The sequence below is a fragment of the Nelusetta ayraudi genome, unplaced genomic scaffold (assembly GCF_046127955.1).
Source record: "Nelusetta ayraudi isolate G7.1 ecotype Tasmania unplaced genomic scaffold, CSIRO-AGI_Nayr_v1 ptg000021l, whole genome shotgun sequence".
Taxonomy (NCBI): domain Eukaryota; kingdom Metazoa; phylum Chordata; class Actinopteri; order Tetraodontiformes; family Monacanthidae; genus Nelusetta; species Nelusetta ayraudi.
The window spans coordinates 4,711,642-4,725,000 of record NW_027466071.1 but is presented as its reverse complement, the minus strand read 5'-3'; the positions used below and the strand labels follow the sequence as shown (position 1 = coordinate 4,725,000).

The window sequence follows — 13,359 nt, the reverse complement described above, 5'->3', positions numbered from 1 at the left end:
ATCCTCGCCATCACCCGGATAGACATTGATTGTTTGTTGCGAGTGGAATATGTGTATTTTTTGTAATTACTCTTATGAAACTCTTGTTACAACTTAGACGTGAGGCTAACAAATGTGTCAAACCAAGAATGTGTATAAAACACAACATATCCATTAGTTTTTTTCAATTCATGGATTCATTTTTTGTGCAAACTGGCAGCGTCCAAGGAGTCCAGCAGCGTTTCTGAACTGGTGGGTCACGGCCCAAGAGTGCTGTGGAATAAATTTGGGTCTTTGCGACTTCAAGATAAAAAAAAAAAAGATGACGGTCCTGAGACTCCACCAGTTGAGAACCACTGCTCTACAGATATCAGCACAGTGATCCATCCCAACTTTGTACTGTTTGTGGTTATAAAGAGGTTCCAAGTTACTGAGCTCCTGGTTTCCTGGATCTTTGCTGCACCTGCAGGTTTTGACCCCCCAGTAACGCAATGCTACATTTTTCAACAACAACAAAAAAAACCCAAAAGAGGTGAAAAATGTGTTTTTGATCTGTTCACAGTGTCTGATTGGCTAAAAATCTAACAAACGGTGCCCCCAGAGAACAACTCGTTGGGCTGAAATTCAATTTTATCCAACCCTGTTAAATTATTGTTGAATTTTTGAAAACTCATTAATGTAATCGGTGTCTTCACAAAGATCAGTATCATTAATAATCATATAGAACTCCAGAAAATGTGTGAAATCATCCTCCTGCACTGGAGATATTCAAAGAGATTGGAAAGTATTTGGTGTCAGAAGGTAAAAGCTGTGGGAAATGTTACATTTTATCAAAGTTCTGATCAATTTACCTGATGATTTTAGCTTCAGGGCAACATGGTGGATGAGTGATGAGCACTGCCGTAGCAGTACCAAGGTTACGGGTTCGATCCCGGGGTGTTTTGTGTGGGTGGTCCTCAGGTGTTCCTGCTCAACTGAAACCCACAGTCCAAAATGAATGCACGAGATGAACTGGGAAGTCTACATTGAGGAGTGAATGGTTGTCTGTCTGTCAGTCTATGGGGTCCTGGATTGGTCCAGGATAGTCATATCTAACTCAAGGCTAACTGAAAACATGTGTTATACCAGGAGAGTGTAGCCAACGGGTCGTCCTTCAGATGACTTGGTTCCCATGAAGGAACCCTCAGGTTCTAAGAGGTGGCTGAGACCCGGGTCTTAACCTTTGCTTCTGTTGGTAACAGTGTTCCATGTTGAGCGTGACAGTGTTGAGTGATTCACTTGGCCGGGTCCATGTCTTTGATGACGGGCTCTCTGTTGAGGTAGGTGGCCCAGTAGACCAGGTTGAAGCTGCCGAAGAGCACGGGGAACATGATGCGGGAGATGCGGTCGATCTTACTGACACTGTTGAACGTCTTCTTGCTCTGCTCGGCTTTGGTCTCGCCCGCCGTCTTGTTGCCTTCGCCCGCGGCGCACTTGGAGACGGTGGGCAGCGTGGAGTCCTTGGTGATGTTGGGGGCGTAGTTGGCCACGGCCACGGCGTACGCGTTGTTTTTCTTCATGATGGCCGCTTCTTTTTTCTGCAGGGGGGGGAAAGTCTTGGTGTCAAACCTACCTCCAGTGTGGAGTATTTGGAGATTTTGAAGAAGAAACAGCGACATCTAGTGGTTACAGTTTAGATCAGGGGTTCCCAAACTCCGGCCCGCGTGATGGGCCGTATTTTCAGCCAACAACCACGCCCCCCCCCCCCGTCCGTCCGTCCGTCAATGAACCATGGCCCGCTGACATGATGCAGTTCCGTCATGTGGCCCATTGCTAAAAAAGTTTGGTTGGAGACCACTGGTTTAGATTGTAGCGTCTTTCATTCTCCCTCCCTCTCCTGAGCTTGCCAGTGAACTACGGTGGCCCTGTGCAAACCTGGACACCTGCTCCACCTTCTTCTTCTTCTTCTTCTTCTCCTGGGTTGGTTTATGTGAGGACGCCCCTTAGTGTTCAGCCTAAATGCCAAACGCTCTGCTGTCAGGAAGCTGGATTGTCCACACCAGGCTTCCTTAGAAATATGCTGGTGCAAGATGGCAGCTAACTGGGAGCACTGGGAGCTTGATTGATCTATGGAGATTCTGATATATATATATGAGAGTCGTTCTGAGGGGAGGAAAACCACATGACTTTTGCTGTACTGCTGGTATACACTTTATCATTGTATTTATAGGCAGTGCATTAGGTTTTCACCAATATAAAAATAATTGTACACACTGGACCTTGAAAGCTAAAAACGACTGAAGAAAAGCAGCCTAAAATGGTTGATACAGACACCAGACTGTGAACCTGGTCATGTGATCCATACCTTGTCATTCACGATGCTCTTGCCATCCCAGGCCCAGCCTCTCTTGGTGAAGTAGTTGACGGTGGCAAACTCGATGAGGGCGGAGAAGACGAAGGCGTAGCACACGGCGATGAACCAGTCCATGGCCGTGGCGTAGGCCACCTTGGGCAGCGAGTTGCGGGCGCTGATACTCAGAGTGGTCATGGTGAGAACCGTAGTCACACCTGGAGAAGGAGGAGGAAAACAATCCTGTTCAGCCAAGTAAAAAATAATGAAGACAATGAGGAGAAGATAATATTGTGATGTGTGTTGTTTTTTCTTTAAATATAAGAATGTCCCTTGGGAACATTGACTCCTCATCAATGAACTCATAATGAGCTCGGACATTCCGAATTATTGGTCAAGTTTCACTTGGCAAAAAGAAATGAGTAACCAAGTTAAAAATCATATTAGACGGGGTGATGTGAAAGACATTTTAGTGGCTACTAAATACAAGCATACTGTACATGGGGTGGTGGTGGTGGTGTTCGTTTATATACAGTATTTAAATGTATGTTAATAAATGCAAATGTTTCTCCTTACAACAAGAAACCTTGATGAAAAGCTTCCTTACAAAGCAGGGAAAGACTGAATGGAAGTAGATGCAGATGCTGATATCAGATATGGGTCACATTCAAAGTATATTTGAGTAGTCAGTCAGTACAGGTGTGGAATGGAACTTCAGTTTGTTACAATGGTTTAGGTTGATTGTGTTACAATTTGAACCTTTCCATTGTTTCTTTGCTGTCTTCACGAGTCCTCCACCAAAGAGTTGGTGTAGTGATGCTAGTGATGTTTCTTTATAAACAGACAATCGTATCTGATGAACCTGTACACACACGTGTACCCATGATGATACCCATTTGACTCCGCTTAACTTGACTCCACGTTTTGGTTTTTTGATTGCCTCTCTTTGTAACAACTGTGAAACAATCAGTTCCCAGCAGCTGTGTGGTCCTTCATCTCCAGCCCTGAGGACCCCCTGGACCCGGCAGGAAACACACTGTGTCCTCCTGTCCAATTGGCCGAGCGCTCACCAAAGACGGTCCTGGCCGGCACCGACTCTCGGTTGAGCCAGAAGGAGACCTGGGAGAGGATGACGGTCATGATGCAGGGCAGGTACGTCTGGATCACAAAGTAGCCGATTTTCCTCTTCAGGTGGAATTGAGCCGTCATGACTGTGTATTCACCTGGAGACGGTCATGTGATGTAGAGCAGGCACAGGTGGAGACAGAGGGCAGTGCATTAGCAACAACTACAACTAACTTTTCCATCATTTGAGAGTGACGCACAATTCATAAGTTGCTTTTATCACATTACTGCTTTTGGTTTACATTTCTTTAATGTTGCAAATTAATTATTAATTATTTCATATATTAAACTCGCGATGTTGTAAACTCTGAGATCCTCCTTTCATTTCCTTCCACTCTTTCCTTTCTGGAGAAAGTGCAAGTCATCGGCATAGATGACAAGCTGAGTCCTGCTCGCTGATCGCTGTCATGGTTTGTAGTTTTGTTACTTTTTGAGATCACTTGTTTTTAGCTTTTCATTGGCTTTAAATCTGAGCTGAAAGGCTATAAGACTAAGAACCCTTTGCGATGATGTCTCTTTTTCTTTTTGTTTATATCTGTATAAAAAGCCAAAGAGCCAATACAAACACCTCTATGAATACCAATGCAGATGGTAAAAGTGACCAAACTAGAAGGGGACGTGAAGCGTGGAAGAGCAGAACAATTGATGGCACACATGACTCCTTATTTAGCAGCGTCTTCCCAGAATGATTTGTCTTTTATACCTTGTATTTATACACTTATATACACACTGGAGCAAACGCAGATGGTGGACACTGACCTGTGCTGGACTTAATGGTCTCCATGCCTACAGTCTGGCCCACCAGGTCGTACTGGTTGAGTCTGGATCCATCAGCAGCGACGTCCACCGAGTGGGAGGCGTTCCTGGTCCAGATGTAAGTCACCTCTGTCTTGGTGTAGGCGTCTAATGAACAGAAGAAAGACGCTTGGGCCTCTAAAGACTCAGTCATTGTGTTGCAGCTCTAATGACCTACAGAAGAACCTGGATTGTGAAGACTATCTGATGAGTGTTTGTGCTCTGCAGGGCCTGAGACAATGTGACACACCAGCAGTTTTATTTTCTATTTTCTTTCCTTGCACATCCTGCAATAGTGCGGATGCTGTGATGTAATGGAGCACAGTGACACGCACCTTAATAAAGGACTGGAGGCAAATAACAGCAATCACATGTACGCCTCCACTTGGTCCTCTAACATTAATAGAGGTGTAATTACACCCACGCCCTGCAGGGAATCACCCTCATGGACCAACCTTGACTGCTGTGGAGCCGCTTCTGTCAAAAGTGTTTCTTACGGTGGCAATCAAACGACTTGGATTATAGACACGGATTCATGAAGTTTCAAGTTTACTTGAAAACTTTTTTAAAAATGTTCTCAAAATTTGAACACATTTGTGCACAGTGGGGCAGAAAATAGAGAAAATCTCAATCTGTTGTTTTTAATTAACATTTCGTCGTTGCGAGTGCAGCACAGATTAGCATATGAATTAGCGCCCTCTGCACTCAACTCTCATCGCGATATCACAGTCTGTGACCCTGCTGCTGCATTTGTTCCAAAAAATATGCAAATTAATGTCCATGCTGCTTTCAGACACTGTGCAACAAGACAATAGAATAGAATAGAATAGAATAGAATAGAATAGAATAGAATACAATTCTGGACCATCATCATTCTAAAGAATCTTCAAGAATAAATGAATATGTTTCATTCATAACACACAACACTGCTGCTCTCCTGCAAAGTGTGGTGGCGCCAGTTGAAATGAGGATATGTGTGCAGTGTCAGGTCAGCTGGGCTTGGAAGCTGTACATTGCACTGACTTACAGCTGCCGAACTTGAGAGGACATGAGTGTGAGTCCATGGGGAAGTCCTCCAGGTGCATGGGACACTCAGCCTGAACCGTCAACCTGCAGCGGCAGCACACACACACACACACACACACACACACACACACACACACACACACACACTAATTATAATATGTCACTGCTTTATTAGTGTCTTAGATTAATACTGGCACTGAATTCACCTGTTTGTTTTCAATGAGGCCTCCAAACTACCAGTTGTCAGTGTCACACTAGCGCAACACAGTAAAACTGAAAGACTCGCATTCCACTGCACTGTCATGTCCGCCTTTCTGTTATATATATATACATATATATATATATGTGTATATATATATACATATGTAAATATATAAATATATAAATATATAAATATATAAATATATATATAAAAGGACCTAAAGATGTAGGCCGTCTGGTGGCTGCGGTCCAAAAGAGATACCTCACGTGTACTTTTGGTTGTCGTACGAGAGATAATAGCGAGTATGAGTCGGCCTGAAGAGAGAAAGGAGCGGCACCTCATGGTGTAGAGCAGCGTGCCATCCTCCATGATCCTCAGCAGCTTGTTGGGCATGGTCATGTTGTGGGCCACCGACTTCTTGCCGTTGTGGAAGAAGGTGTCGGGTGTCCAGATCTTGCTGGCCATCAGGTTGTTGAGCGGCAGGATGTTCATGGGCCCGTGGAACTTGAGCCGCTCGTCCTTCCAGCTCTGGCGGAAGAACACGTCCACAGTGTACTCCTGAGGAGGTGACCAGAGATGACAAGGAACAGGAACCTTCAGGGTAGACACATCCAGAACTTCTAGAAACATTGAAACATCTTGAATTTCTAGAATAGAAACATCTCTGTGAAAACACCCAGCTGTGTAAAAATATACTACTAGCGGTACTTCTTAGTGAAGTAAAACACAATGGATTAAAAATATAACAAAGAGTCAATTGTTTGCGGAATGAACAAGTAGAATGTGGACAACCTTTTTGAATTCAGTCCACATTCAGTCCGTTGTCATGAAGATCATTTAGAAAAACAAGCAGCTCAGTTCTATTGATGAACCATGTGTGGCGCTAACTGTGACTGCGTTCAGATGGAGAGACTCAATAATTCATCCATCCATAACTCACTACAGGTTGTGTGTGTCTCCCTCCGCTCCGCTGAAGGCCACACTCCTCCTTGTGTAAAGTGCAAATGCCATTTGGAATGAAGTCACATGTATTTTTCATCTCAGCCATCATACAAACTGGCAGATGCACCTGCGTCAGAGGTGCAGCTGATCTTCAACAGGAACCATTTTCCCTTTGAGTCCCGCTGAACTCGGTTCATCTTTTACTCGCGAGTTTCAACTCAAGACGGACCAACATGTCACTGATTGATTGATTGATTGATTGAGTGACGACTTCAGTCGGATCAAATCATTCATTCATTTCTAGTTGTACACAGGTTTTATCACCAAGGAAAGACGACACGCTGTGGGTCATGAATGTGCTGGAGAGATTTTAGAGGGATAAATAAAAGGAATTAAATTAGCAAATTAATTTTTAAGGGAAAACTCAGTGACATCATTTTCATCACTGTTGCAACACGGACTAAAAATTTGGATTTTTTTTTTTTTTTTTTTTTTCCACAAAATTTGAGCCGAATGAAGACCAGACTTCTAATTGTCTTCCTTCATTATAGATGATATCTGACAGAGCCTCCTGATGATGATATGATGGAAGCAACTGTTGTAAAGCTTCCATCTTCTCAAACTACCTGCACACTGCCTGCATGAGGAGCTCATCAACTGAAGGCCTTGGAGGAATTGTCCAGGGAAAAGCTCAGACCTTGCATTCACCATGCAAATATGTAAATCATGCTCATAAAAAGCTAGATTTCAACACACATGAAGGTCCCACTTCTATTTTTTAGCTCAGCGGGCTCGCAAAGTTTTTGACGCTGACGCGACATGAATGAAACATGAAGACGCCTCTTCTTCTTCTACTGTCGCCATCACCACCACTTCAATATTTGACCAGGACCAGGTGGTGTGTGTGTGTGTGTGTGTGTGTGTGTGTGTGTGTGTGTGTGTGTGTGTGATGGGAGGACTTGGGAAAGCTTTTAAGGGCAGAAAGAAGCATGTTTGCATGTGTGTGTGTGTGTGTGTGTGTGTGTGTGTGTGCGTGACAGTGGAAGCATGGAGTGTTTTAATTTTTCATATTCAATCCACTGTTTCAATGGTTCCAGTGTTGAGGCTCCTATAGAAGGTGGACGCAGATTAAAAGTCCAGTACCTGGTTTCTTAGATTGGTAAAAACTCAACATCTGCTCATCAGTACATGAATAAAATACTGGCAGTGCAATGACAGCAATTTGGTTTCCTTACACATCAAATGGTGTTCATATGAATATATATATTGTGTGCACAGGACAACCGTAGTTCGCTGGCAGCTCAGGAGAGGGTGGGAGAGTGAAAGACGCTGCAGTCTACAATGTAACCGCTAGATGTTGCTGTTTCCTCTTCAAAATCTCCAAATATGACCCACTGGACCTGTAAGTACGAACATGTAGGTTACTTAAGGAAGAAGAGTGATTGTGTCATTTTAATACACATCTATCACTGCTTTTGTTGAAAGGAAGAATAGCGTCAGGCCTTTTTTCCACCAGGGATCAAGCAATTAGAACACGACACACACAAAAAAGCATCCGACGCATGATGATGAATTTTCTTGCCTGACAATTTATTTCCGGAAGGTGACGGACGAGAGATAATAATCATCATTAATATTACGTTTATTGTGTGTCTGTGTCTCTCATCTCTCGTCACACGTCTGACCTCCAGCTGTGTCTCCATGGCAACAGGACAAACACTTCCAGCAGGTCTCAGTCTAGACCAGGCGTGGGCAAACTACGGCCCGGGGGCCATATGCAGCCCAGTTCAGCTTTCTAATCCGGCCCTTAAACCAAACTGATGTTCACAGTCAGTCAGTCGTCAAACAGCTGCATCTCCTCCATGTTTGCAGTGTTTCCAGAGTCATATCAATAAAGAGCTAAACACTCTGGTGGTTCTGGATGGTTCTGGATGGTTCTAGATGGTTCTGGGTGGTTCTAGCTGGTTCTTCTAGGGATATGGAGAAACCATCTTCTACATGTTTTCTCCATAATATCCCCGGATAGATTGTTTCCTCCTATGAGGCGGCTCAGCACAACACTGCATCCATCTGCTGCTGCTCCACTTAAAGGTGAAGCACAAACTTATTGAGAAAGAAAGATAATATGCTGGATGTGCAAAAGAAAGTGTGACTGGAGCGAGAGAATCATTTGCAATTAGCATCCGAAATGAAATGAAAATTAATTTCGATAAAGCCCGAAGAAAACTCAGTGGGAAAAACCGTCCTGCGCGTCCACCAATTACAGCCCTGTAAACCGCCAAGCCATCTCATTATCTTGTCCAATTACAGCATTGCATTCCCTGTCCCCACTCAATCAAGCTAGAAGAAGAAGAAGAAGAAGAAGAAGAAGAAGAAGAAGGAAGAGAAAAAACACTTTCATGCAAATATCCATTTCAGCAGTCATCACACTTCTCAAACAACTCTTCACAACGTCAAACCCAAACACCTGCTCATCTTCATCAGCACCATCATGGACATGTTACACCTCAATCAATCAATCAATCAATCAATCAATCAATCAATCCATCCATCCATCCATCCATCCATCCATCCATCCATCAATCAATTCAACAGGATCTCCTCCTTATAATAAAAACATGGATGAAATGCAGCTATTTTATGACTTCATTAATATCAATATAATTTCTTCAGGTTCGGTGGGGCCGCACTACAAAGCTGAGCGGGCCGCAGATGGGCCCCCGGGCCGTAGTTTGCCCATGCCTGAGTGACTGAGCGGAGCCCTAGTGGTGGAGAAGCAGTTGACGGTCACTTCACCTTCCTGCTCTCGGCTTCCTTCATCTTTGTACTTTGCAAGCGCTGCTCTTTCATTTCAGCCATCAGCCGTTTAACAGCCGCCGACTCAGCTGACAGTCCAGTCAACTGCTGCTGATTCAGTCCTTCAGTGTCACTGCTGCTCTGATCGTTGCCTTTTATTTGTCTGTCTGTCTGTCTGTCTGTCTGTCTGTCTGTCTGTCTGTCTGTCTGCCTGCCTGCCTGCTGCTTTCATGCTGCTGCTGCTAAAGGAGGGAGGGAGGAAGAGAAGTGGAGAGCTCTCCAGTCTCCAGGGTCTTCATAGACCGCAGTCACCTGCACTGCATGTAGGTTACATTAGTTCTCGTCTCAACAGCTCAAAGTTCCCCTTTCTGTTGTTTTTCAAAGCTTTGGTTTGTGTTTGAAAGGTCCAGTGTGTAAAATCTGGAGATTTTGAAGAAGAAACAGCGACATCTTGTGGTTACATGTTAGATTGCAGCGCTTTTCACTCTCCCTCCCTCTCCTGGGCTTGCCAGTGAGCTACGGTGGCCCTGTGCACCCAAACCTGGATACCTGCTCCACCTTCTTCTTCTTCTTCTTGGTTGGTTTATTTGAGGGCGCCCCCTAGTGTTCAGCCTAAATACCAAACACTCTGCTGTCAGGCAGCTGGATTGTCCACACCAGGCTTCTTTAGAAAAATGCTGGTGCAAGATGGCAGCTAACTTGGAGCACTGGGACCCTGACTGGTCTGTGGAGGTTCTCATACTGTTCCAAGGGGAGGAAACCACATGACTGTCATTGCACTGCTGGTATACACTTTATTAATGTATTAAGAGGCAGTGCATTAGGTTTTCACCAATATAAAATTGTAAACCATGCCAAATATTACAAACTGGACCTTTAAATGTAATTTCTTGAAGACTTTTTTGTGCATTGCAGCTTGAGTGTGTTACAGACTCACCATGTCGGTGTCAGAGACTGGGCCAAAACTGGTGACGTAGATGTCAGTCTTGACTTCTGTCACTCGATCTGCGGAAACGCACAACCAGGCTCAGTGTTCAGAGGATGGCGAGGCAGCAGTGGCTGAATCAGTGCCGACAGGACAGCAAACACACACACACAGCTGCTTCTGTCCTACGGTAGCCCAAAATGGACATATGTCAATCTACAACAGGCAACATTTTCTCAATCCTGCAACTGTGTTTTTTGGGGGCAGTAAATATTTTTTCTTGTAATTATCACAATTCAGATAAAGCAAAGAAAGGATGATGATGCCATTTCAAAAGAGGAAAGACGCCTTCACATCAGAATCAGAACAGTAGTGTCCAATGGGTAATAAAACATAAACTGTAGTTTATGGTTTATTACCCATTGGACACTACTGTGCAAAAAGGTGAGCAAAAAGCCGAGCAAAGACGGTTTATGCAGTAAAAATGTTTAAAATCGGCAAGGGTTTTGAAAAATCTTTTTTGGTGAGAAAGAAAACAATGGAGTATAAAATCCTTTGAACTGAACAAGCAGACAGATGCGGTGGGATTTACCTCCGAGTCCTGGTCGCAGCCTGTTGTCGTAGCCGTCCAGCAGGCTGTCCAGGATCTTGGTGAAGGTGGTGATGTCTTTACTGTTGCGCGTTGAGTTGAACTCTGCTTTCGACCTGAACGCAGCAAACAGGAACAACGACCAACAGGAAAAAAAGATGAGGATGTTGACATAACAACACGTTTTTCTCAACCGCTTGGTGCATTTAAAAAAAAAAAAAACTTTATTTATCCATCAATATAATGTAGATAAAATAGTCCAGCTGTCCATATGATGCAAATACCCCCCCCGCCCCCAGTTATTACCCTATAAATATTTTATTGTATTTCTTCATTTCTAAATTAATGTATTTTTTCTTCTCTTTGCACAATATTGTTGCTGTAATGATGTAAATTTTCCCCAATGTGGAATTAAAAAAGGATTCTCTTCTGTTCTATTCTATTCATTTTGTTCTATTCAGAACCTCCCAGAACCTCCCAGAACCAGCAACATTTATTATATGTATATGTGTGTGCGCGCGCGCGCGCAAAATAAAATGAATTTCAATCGCACATATCAGGTCTCTCCCTGATTTGTCTGTGTGTGTGTGTGTGTATATGTGTGTGCGCGCGTGCTCGATACACGCTACCTACTGATGATGTGTATGTGTGAATTGAACGCGTGTTCACGACATTAAAAGACAAACAAACATAAAAATCAAATCAAAACTTACCCAGAATGCCACAGGGCGATCAGCGCGAGCAGCAGCGACGTGGCACGTGAGCGCCACCACCGTCCTCTCATGGCTGAAATCCTGCGAGAAAAGCGCAAAAAAAAAAAAGCGCCACAAAATAGAAGAAGTGGAAGGAGAAGAAGAGAGAGGAGGAGGAGGAAGAGGAGGAGGAAGGGGCTTTGAGCTGAGCGCGTAATTGCAACGGCACGACGCGCTGCAATTAACGCGCGTGCACGCGAGAAAGAAAAAAGCAGAGAGCTCGAGGGTTTTTAATCCGTTTAAGATCAAAGTTTGTTGACTGAATCAACTGCAAACTGCAGCTTTCCAGTCGCTGCTTCCTACCTGGCAAAGCGCGACAGGTGTCAGTCTGCCACTCACTGCTTCCTTCCTTCCTTCCTTCCGTCTCTCTCTCTCTCTCTCTCTCTCTCTCTCTCTCTTTCTTTCTTTCTGTCGGTTGTTCCTCCGGAAGACGAGGAGGTGGAGCGGTGACTGACTGCAGCTACTGACCGTCCACGGTGCCTGATTCCCGGCGCGCGGATCCACCGCAGCTTCGCCTCGTCTGGAGCCCGAGAGCAGAGTGCGAGAGAGAGAGAGAGAGAGAGAGAGAGAGAGAGAGAGAGAGAGAGAGAGAGAGAGAGAGAGAGAGAGCGCTGCTCACCCGCCTCCCTCTTCCTCTCTTTTTCTACCTCACACTTTGACCATTTCTCTTCATCCCCGCCGGTTCATTCTTCTGCTCTTCACTGTTGGTGAACATCAGGAAGTAGTGAACATCATTAGTGACCATCAGGAAGATCTTGTGGTGTCCAACTGGGAGCAGCAGCTGGAGACCCCCAGTAGGCAAACCAGTTGGATTCAAATCACCTCTTCAACGCCATTCCTGCACAAAAAAATCCTTCCACTTCTGTCAACGTCTCGTTTTCCTTGTCAGTGTTTAAACCATCGCTGAAACTTTTCCACTCAATTAATTCATTCATTCATTCATTCATTCATTCATTCATCTACATCAGGAAATCAACCTTCTGAAAGGTTTTTTTCTTAGTTTAGACCAAAGTTTCTCAGCTGTTTAGATGGATGGATATAGAGGAAAGAAGTTGGGCATTTATTTTGTAAGGACACACAATTCAATTCAATAATTTGAATCATTTCTCGACTAGAAGTGACAACGTGGGAGTTTGGCGTTGAGAGATTTGGGTCTTTGCGACTTCACGATGAGGAAAACCCATCCAACAATCAGCACTGGGGATGCCAGCCCAGCTGAGCCAGGATGGAGATGCTGAGCAGAAGAAGTGAAGCAGTCTGAGAGGCTGCTGTGCTACTTATAGCTGAAGCTGGCAGCCAGATGAGTCACTGCGGTCCAGGATGAAGAAGGTCGAATGGAAAAGGCTCCTTTGAATCAGTCCAGCACGCTATCAGACTATTATGGTCTGGCGACACGCCTGATGACTCCTACATATGTATTATATATGTTGCTTACGCGCGCGTGCGCATCCAACTGTTGTCACTAAAGAATTTAAGATTAACGGCCCAAATGTGGCCCTCGAACCGCAGTTTGCCCCACTATTCCCTGATACTCTAGTTGTCCTCTTCATTGCTTCATTGCTCCTGATCGAATTAAACAAAAGCGATGAAGAAAGGCGTCGTTTCATTTGAACCCTGGAAGTGCATGAAAATATGGAGAATGTTTGGCCCGAAAAAATATAATGAATAAAAAAATAGACAAAAAGCTTTGTTTGCGGTAAATAAAATAAAAAGAATTAAAACAGCACGAAATCACACAAGAAAAATGAAGGGCCGTCTTCTGTTTAGAGAGAAAACTATTTATTTATTTTATTTTTCTGTATGATTGATTATGTGTGCTTTTTGTCTTCATCATTAATTGTTTGTGCTTTTCTGTGTTTTTTCTCTCTTGTTTTTATTGCCTCTGTTTGAACAGTGTCC

General features: G+C 44.1%; 1 protein-coding gene across 1 annotated transcript; it reads right to left on the bottom strand.

Annotated features, from left to right (window-relative positions):
• Nucleotides 1–684: 684 nt before the first annotated feature.
• gabra2a (gamma-aminobutyric acid type A receptor subunit alpha2a) lies at nucleotides 685–11,845 on the bottom strand. Its single transcript, XM_076027758.1, has 10 exons — nucleotides 11,764–11,845; nucleotides 11,422–11,502; nucleotides 10,712–10,824; nucleotides 10,132–10,199; nucleotides 5,794–6,014; nucleotides 5,256–5,338; nucleotides 4,193–4,336; nucleotides 3,379–3,531; nucleotides 2,324–2,526; nucleotides 685–1,556 (listed from the first exon to the last, which is right to left on the bottom strand). Exons 2-10 carry the CDS (start codon nucleotides 11,490–11,492, stop codon nucleotides 1,254–1,256), a joined length of 1,359 nt encoding a protein of 452 aa, XP_075883873.1. The 5' UTR covers nucleotides 11,493–11,502; nucleotides 11,764–11,845; the 3' UTR covers nucleotides 685–1,253.
• Between the last annotated feature and the right edge of the window lie 1,514 nt (nucleotides 11,846–13,359).

Coding starts and splice junctions, on each gene's coding strand:
- gabra2a (XM_076027758.1), bottom strand. CDS start 11,492: ATGAGAGGACGGTGGTGGCGCTCACGTGCCACGTCGCTGCTGCTCGCG. Junction 10,825..11,421: donor ATCGCCCTGTGGCATTCTGG/GTAAGTTTTGAT, acceptor TGCTGCGTTCAG/GTCGAAAGCAGAGTTCAACT. Junction 1,557..2,323: donor AGAGCATCGTGAATGACAAG/GTATGGATCACA, acceptor CCCCCCCTGCAG/AAAAAAGAAGCGGCCATCAT.